Source organism: Phaethon lepturus, unplaced genomic scaffold, assembly GCF_000687285.1.
Source record: "Phaethon lepturus isolate BGI_N335 unplaced genomic scaffold, ASM68728v1 scaffold4670, whole genome shotgun sequence".
In the NCBI taxonomy this organism is placed as follows: Eukaryota; Metazoa; Chordata; class Aves; order Phaethontiformes; family Phaethontidae; genus Phaethon; species Phaethon lepturus.
In genome coordinates, this window is record NW_010511251.1 from 76,455 (window position 1) to 84,403 (window position 7,949).

General features: G+C 39.1%; 1 protein-coding gene across 1 annotated transcript in view; it reads right to left on the minus strand.

Annotated features, from left to right (window-relative positions):
• The window catches only part of LOC104617943 (contactin-1-like), a gene marked incomplete at its 5' end in the record, with an annotated part of 32,823 nt that extends 27,648 nt beyond the window's left edge, over positions 1–5,175 (minus strand). The window contains 2 exons of the mRNA XM_010283394.1: positions 1,253–1,356; positions 4,941–5,175. Coding sequence (XP_010281696.1) covers positions 1,253–1,356; positions 4,941–5,175 — 339 coding nt within the window. The remainder of the gene's footprint in view (positions 1–1,252; positions 1,357–4,940) is intronic.
• Between the last annotated feature and the right edge of the window lie 2,774 nt (positions 5,176–7,949).

Here is a 7,949-nt window from a genome sequence, read left to right on the forward strand (position 1 = left end):
CCCCTGATGTCCCCTGACACCAACTCAGATGGCTTTATGCAAAATAAAGTAAAATTCAAAAAACGGCCACAACTGGGCTGCCTATGGGCATGTTCTCCCGCCACGTTCTTTCTCTTTAGTAAATCAGGAGTTGCCATTGAGGTCAGCGTCTTAATTTCAATCCCCAGTGTCCTCTGCTTGTAATTTTAAAACTTAATGCGTGCTGTGTGTAGAATCAAGCGTTATATGGAACACTACGCTAGGTACTATTGAGATCTTCGCTCTGATCTTATTACGGTGTCCCGAAGGTATTACATGAATCTCATGGAGACAGAAACAGAGATCAGGAAATATAGAAACAAGTACTACTAATTAAAAGAACATTTATTCATACATTTCAGCTATAAAAATACATTCTGCGAGGTTACTCCACATTTGTATGTGCTCATTTTGGAACACAAAGGCTACCATCAAGCAGCCGACAACTTAAATCACAAAGCAAGTCACTTACTTACAAACTAGGGCCAAAACCCCTATTTTGGAGTGCAGCCAAAGTAAGCCGGCTGTACACTGCAGAGTTCATCAGCACCCACTGTGCATGGATGACGTTAAGACTTCCCTGCTGGAGCACTACGTGGCCATTTCTGGTTGCACCCACCCTGTGGCTCTTGTCATCTTTGCACAAGGACAAGAACAATTTTTACTGGCAGTAGCACATAGTCTTGGGCCATGACATACCTTGAATCTCTTTTTTACATGGAGAATAGAAGCCACGAACAAAACTTTGCTATCTTGCACAATAGCAGTGTCTCTCTTCCAATGGATTATGGGCATTTGTCACACAGTCCCACTTACTATAGGATTTGTGGGTGAATTATATTAGTAACTGCTGAGAACTTAGATGTGCCACGGCTTAGTTACAGTTTCATGTCCACGTTGACAACTACACCCAAAACTGAATCTCAGTATGTTTTGAGAAGGTAGAAATAGGCATTCAATTACGTGACGTAAAGAGACAAGATTCTTTTATGAAATAATGATGCCTTTCTTCAGCTGAATAGTGACCACATAGACTTGTTAATATGTTTTAATAATGAAGTACATAGCACAAAAAATAATCTGTTTCTCAGGATGTGAAATCTGCACAAATGGCAAATGGCAACTAAAGAGAAGTGAACCTTAAGAGACAGAATGCTAGAGTAGGAATTATCCTTACATTTAACTACTTAAATTAAATGAACAAGAAGATATATAGTGTCACCTTTACACTCACCTGATATCCTTCCACAGATTTATCAGAAACATGGTGCCAAGAAACAGACATTTCAGAAGATGATAAAACTTTTACACTCACATCTGTAGGTATTTCAGTTGGAGCTGGAAGATGAAACACATGTTAAATATCTAATCTCATCCAGTGATATAGTTATACTTGCTTGTACTTTGTATTATTTTCTTGGTATCGTGGGGCCAAGTGTCTTAGTGTTTAATCTGTTTTTACTTGAATAAACTTTAAATTCAGTGATGATCTGTATGGGAAATGACTCTATAAAAACAAAGCAATGATTCTATTACTTGGCTCAGACTATGTATTTTTATGCTTCAACAGATTCCATGCTGAAATTCGTATAAATTAAAAACAGGCATTGATAAATAGAACAAAGCATCCAGTGATCTTTTACTGAATTGGACAGCAGATTTTTTAAGCTAGCTACACACAAATATTCATGTGGATGTCACTTAGTCACGATGATACAAAGTTTTTATCAGACCAGATATTAGACATGGAGCTGGCCAGTGGCACATATAAACTTGAATATAGGTATGAAATAATCCAAGAGCACCCTTCTATTAGGCATACAATACAAAGTTGATTTTGTTTGTGTTCTTAATTCTGGACACCAGCCAATGCAGAATACAGATCATTATAATGTGATATGTTTTTATTCAGGGCTTAGAATATTAAGTTCTAGTTTAATTATAAGAAGTTGTTAATTTCACTGTTGCTTGCATTTTAAGTGAGGTAAGGAATTAAAAAAGGCACGAACTTAGCAATGCCTATAAAAGATAAAGTTTTCCAAGCTAAGAACAGTTCTCTGTCGCGAGTCTTTTGAAACAAGTTGCAACAGACAGGCATGGCAGCCTGGGCTGAGGAAAGCTTTCATATACTTAATCTTCCAACTGGGCATCCAGTCAACTATGCATCAAAACAGCCACTGTTAAGAAAAAAATCAGTTACATCTCTCATGAAAAGTATCCTAGGTAACAAAATAATCTTATATGCAAAGTTACCTTTTGTAATTGTCTTTCAATGACTGTTAATAATGCAAATGTATAATTAAGAAATGATACATTATTGCAAAATTGTTTTCACAATGACAGGAATTTAGATAAGCAAGAGACCTATGCACTCATTACTAGCAATCATTACTCACTACTAGCAATGGCAGGTATGACTAGATATGGAACTTGGCTTAAAACACATGGGAACACAGAAATTCCCCAGTCACTAAAGTGAATAAAGATGCCCACAGTTATAACTAGGCACACAAAATACACAACTTAGTGGAAATACTGTCATTATATTTATGTATGTATATGTATTTATACATAACTGTATAGAATATCGTACAACCGCATCGCGTTAAAATCTCACTAAGACCTTTAAGAAGTTGTGTTGCCTGACGGTAGCAATATCACTTGCTGATTCAGAGGTACAGAAGTACAGGTGGCATAGATGTGATCATCTAATCTATTCCCAAATCACTGTCAGACTCTTCTCCATTGTATCAACTACAGAATTGGCCAAAATGTTTCTGATTGAAAAGTTCCAACTGCCAGGGATTTTGCTGATACAATACTCTAAACAGTATTTCATCTGCTTACGCTTGTTTATGAGCTCCAAATAATTTATATCCATATTTGGCACTTATGTTCTGTAAATATTTTGAAGTCCCTCTTGAGCCAGAAAGATGACATCAGCTGCCTTTCTCCAGACTTCTAATTCAGTAATTCTACCAATAAAAGAAGCAATCCAGTGGGCCTCACAATACGTTCTCTTCGTTGAAAACATAGTGGTCATCACACAATTATCTTCTAAGTGTAACTATGCAAAGTTAAGGCTGTGAGCCAGCAAGCACGCAACAAGGTACTGAGGTGACTTTGTACAAGTCCTGATGCCAGCAGAACACTCTGCAGAATGTTCTTTGGAATAACTTCCATGACACCCATTGGAAAAACTCCTTCTAACCCACCCTGAAGTTCCTGGATTTGATATGGTCAGTAGTCAGTCATAGCTCTGCAGAGGAGCTGTGAGCACTACTGGTAAGGTTTGGAGCACCGTGAATCCGACTGTTTTGGTGACTCTTGTGCTTGCAATCGAAGCAAAGAAGTAGGTTCACTGAGCTTCTATTCCTTTTGCTGCCTGTACCTGGCATCACTTAACCACAAGTGCTTCTGTCAAGTGTCTGGACTTTGCTAAAGTCTGTGTTAGAACATCAGGGGCCACTGAAGCAACTTCTTTATCTGGAAGTTGGCACTACTGCACATCTGCTTTTCTTCTGTCTTTTGGAGCTACTAGGCTCTGCCATGGCTCTGACCTCAGAGAGCTATACAAACACACTGCCATCCCTGACATGGCTCGTATAATCCTAACATAAACACGTGGAAGCTGACCTGTCAGCTGTCAATGATGCCTCTGAGAAAGCATGGATGCTGAATTGTTATTTGGCAGATATGGCTTTTATTACACCATAGCTATTTTCTAACTCATTTATAGAATTGCAAAAACAACGGTTCTGTTGCTGTAGCAGCTGTTGAGGATGATATTCTAAGGTATGCTTTTCTGAGAAAAAGGATTAGTATTAACCTTTTCAGATAGCTAAGTGTTGCTAGCTTCAAGCCTGAATTATCGCAAGAAACAAAAGGACTATTTTATCTTTTCTCTGTGTGTGGGCGATTTGTGTGTAAAGATCCCATTAGTGCTAATGGGAATCATGAACATAAATCTCCCATGAACTACACAGAGTAAAGAAGAGAGTTGGAAGTGTGAGAATGTGGCCTTATCATATCCCTCCTCTTGGCTCTTTGGTCTGGATCTGTTAACTTTGTGAAGGAGATTCTGCTCCATGGAAAGAAAAATAGGAGCAATTTTTCTTTGGGCTTCTGTCAGAAATTAATAAACCGCATTTTTTAAAACAGGCTTGAGTGATTACGTTGCAATTAGGATGTTGTATATATTTCTTCTGATTTAAGGTAAACCTTCTTCTAGTACTTTCTCCCGCTATATTTGGAAATGTCACTTAAACTTCAATCCTAAAGATGACAGCATATGAAATAATTCCAGTAAGAATTAAGAAAAGATTTTAGTGAAATGTCAGAGGTTTTCATTAAATTATTCACTTGATAGCTCTAACCTTCAAACCAGAATAAAGAATGTGTCAGTGATAATTTATCTTAGACTCTAAACACTCTGGAAATATAAATTTATCTTAGACTCTAAACATGTTGGAAATATAACTAGACTTGGACTAAATTCTGATAATGATCTACTAGAATAATAGGCTTTAGTGTGGTCCGTTAAGAAGAAAAAAAAACATGCATTTGTCAAATACATGTATTAAGATCACAGAGACAATAATGTGAATGTTTTAAGTAACCAATATGATCAGAATTTATTTTTTAAAATTCCGAAGCCTTTTAACAAGCTGTTTGAAGAATCTTGAATGCTTCTGTGTATTGCTCATTGACAGCAAGTACAACCAAGTGCTTTGCATAGAAAGCAGAGTCTGAAGTTGTTTATTCAGATCAACCGCAAGTGTTTTGTGTGAGCAATACACACTCTCCTTGCTGAAGACACGTGTTGCTATATTAATCAGTGTCAAGGACCAGGTTCTCTCTACTGATGTTGGTGGTGCTGATCTGAGCCCTCAGTGTAAAACTTTTCTGGAACCTTTACTCACCATCTTGTGCTGAATAAATGACAGCAGTGAGACTGAATGGTCCATCCCCTTTGTTGTTAAAAGCCTTCACTTTTACTTGGTACTGGGTTGAAGGTGGCATTGATTCATCCTTGTGGACATACCGACCAATTTCGGGATTAGTAACTGTAACTCTTCTCCATTCTTTCTCACCAAATGGCTTGAAAGCCACTATATAACCAAAGTTATTGCCATAGTGGTATTCTCTTGACAAAGGCTAAAGAGGCAAAAGATAAACCATTACTTTTTGTAGTCAATTAAACAAATGGATCCCTAATGAAATATATATATAATACAGAAAGCATTAATATGCACATTGTAAAAACACTGAAGTTCCATTTTCTTCTGGTTTGTTTCTACGGTTTTCTCCCACCCCCTTTAAAAATACACCATCTTCCTTTAAAAATACAGAATCATCATTATGCAGATCTGCAGTAGTAGCAGATCTGCTACCAGAACATTTGAAGATCTTGTTCCTCATCCAAACTCCGTGCAAGACACCTCATGTTAGCTCCTACAGAAAGAAACTAAGAATGATTGTGTACTAAAACTGTTGACAGCTGTAGCTAGCAAAAAGGGCTTTCTTAAGTAATAAATGATAGTGGATATGGAACACAGACACACTATGCAAGTATGTGGGTCCATGTGCATGTGTGGAGAGAGATATTCTTGCAAAACAAAGAGAGAGAAGAGGCAGTTTATGTGGCTGGCCTAAGTTATAAGAATTTACCTAAAGTTTGTCACCTAGGCAACTTGCACAGCTGATGAAGAGAGATGCACTCAATCAAAGAATGATTCATCCTACCACTTTTCACTGACAATGGAGAAGGTCCAAGTTGCTGGTTTAGACTATCCACGCAGCTTCTAACTGGTAAAAGTTTAAGTGAAATGGCTCCCAATTTCAGTATGAGCATTAAAAGTACCTATCCAAAATATTTCTTAAAACCATAGCCGATTTCCTATACTGAGAAATACTGGAAAATATAAAATTATGGAAGACCATCTGCTATAATGAATTCTGCTTCATTTACCAAAGCTCTGCATTCAGTGATCCCTCCTCAGTCCATGGAGCCTTTACCACAACTATTAGACAGTGCACCCAATGGGCCAAGACCATGTCATTCACCAGTGCTAGACTTCCTGCATCAGCTTTTCCCATACTGTAAACCTTACAGAAATGCAATAGCTTATCTTGAGGCAAAGGTCCTGGAGCAGTACAACAGGGAGTAATTATTCCCCTTAGGTGTTTGCCCACTACTGCAGCACTTCAGCCAACATGTGTGGAGATATTCTGAGCAAGTATTTATAAAACGTAGATGTTAATAGTGGAACAAGAAAAAAAAAAAACCTAGCTTACAGATTTTGATGTTTGTATTTGCTTGAAGTGGAATGAAACTCCAAAGATTCTCTGAGAAAGAAAATTCTGGTGAAAACTTGCCAAATTTTGGTACAAGAGAAACATTTAAGTTTTGACTTGAGGAACATAACACATGGATTAGAACACTAGTATACATAATACAACAAGAAAAAAATTAAGGCAAACACAGATGTCGGAACTCAACATTTGAAAAATGTCTGATAAGGACATATGAACAATGATGGAACTCCTTTTCTTCATGACAAAGCTTCCAAGAGAAATGCACAGAATCAGTCCAAAGGCTGGGACTTAGGACTTTACTCAGCTTGAGGTTAACTGAGCCCTGCCCTGGGTGTGCTACCTATCAGATCCCATTGCATCCTGTTTTCTCTGTTGCTGCTGGTGAAGTTTCACCACTCTGCAACTTCAGTGCTGAAGTCACAAGAATAACAATACAGTAATATTAAAAGCAGGCAGCCTTCAGCTGGTTGAGGACAGAAAGCTGGTTCTAGAAGAAGCTCTGTAGACACCAGTGATTCAGCATCGGATCATCACTGGATACAAGCAAAAACTAGCCGTGGGAGTAAGGCCCAGAATCCAATGATCTGCGGAGTTCAGTAACCAGTAGGTTTCCTCTTGCTTGCCGTTCTTTTTTGCCTATACTTAACTTCATCTCTAGCAGAACAGTTGGCTCAGTTCAATCAAAAACTGGAAAATGGCCTCAGCACACCATGACTAGGGTTAGCGAACCCTTCTAGAACATGGGATAAGTATTGATGATCTTCCAGACTGAGCGCTTCTTGCTTCCTGGGTGGGTACTCAACCATGACTCCATGTTGCAGAAGACAACTGACTGATGCAGCCGACTGCAGGTCTCTATGTACATAACTTCTTTGGTTTTTCTTGGCAACACAAGTGAAATGATTGTATATGTCAAATCTGAATTATAAACATAGAATCATTGAAGTTGGAAAAGACTTTTAAGATCATCAAGCCCAACTGTCAATCCAACACCATCACACCCACTAAACCATGTCCCGAAGTGCCATATCTACATTTTTTTTGAACACTTGCATTGATGGTGACTCCACCCCCTCCCTGGGCAGCCTGTTCCAGTGCTTGACCACTCTTTCAGAAAAGAAATTTTTCCTAATATCTAATCTAAACCTCTTCTAGTGCAAATTGAGGTCATTTCCTCTCGTCCTATTGCTAGTTACTTGGGAGAAGAGACCAACACCCACCTCACTAGAACCTCCTTTCAGGTAATTGTAGAGAGCGATAAGGTCTCCCCTCAGCCTCCTCTTCTCCAGACTGAACAACCCCAGTTCCCTCAGCTGCTCCTCATAAGACTTGTGCTCCAGACTCCTCACCAGCTTCATTGCTCTTCTCTGGACACGCTCCAGCACCTCAACGTCCTTCTTGTAGTGAGGGGCCCAAAACTGAACACAGGATTCAAGCTGCGGCCTCACTTGATTGTGCCGAATACAGGGGCACGATCACTTCCCTACTCCTGCTGGTCACACTATTTCTGATACAGGCCAGGATGCTGTTGGCCTTCTTGGCCACCTGGGCACACTGCCGGCTCATATTCAGCCGGCTGTCAGCCAGCACCCCCAGGTCCTTTTCTGCCAGGC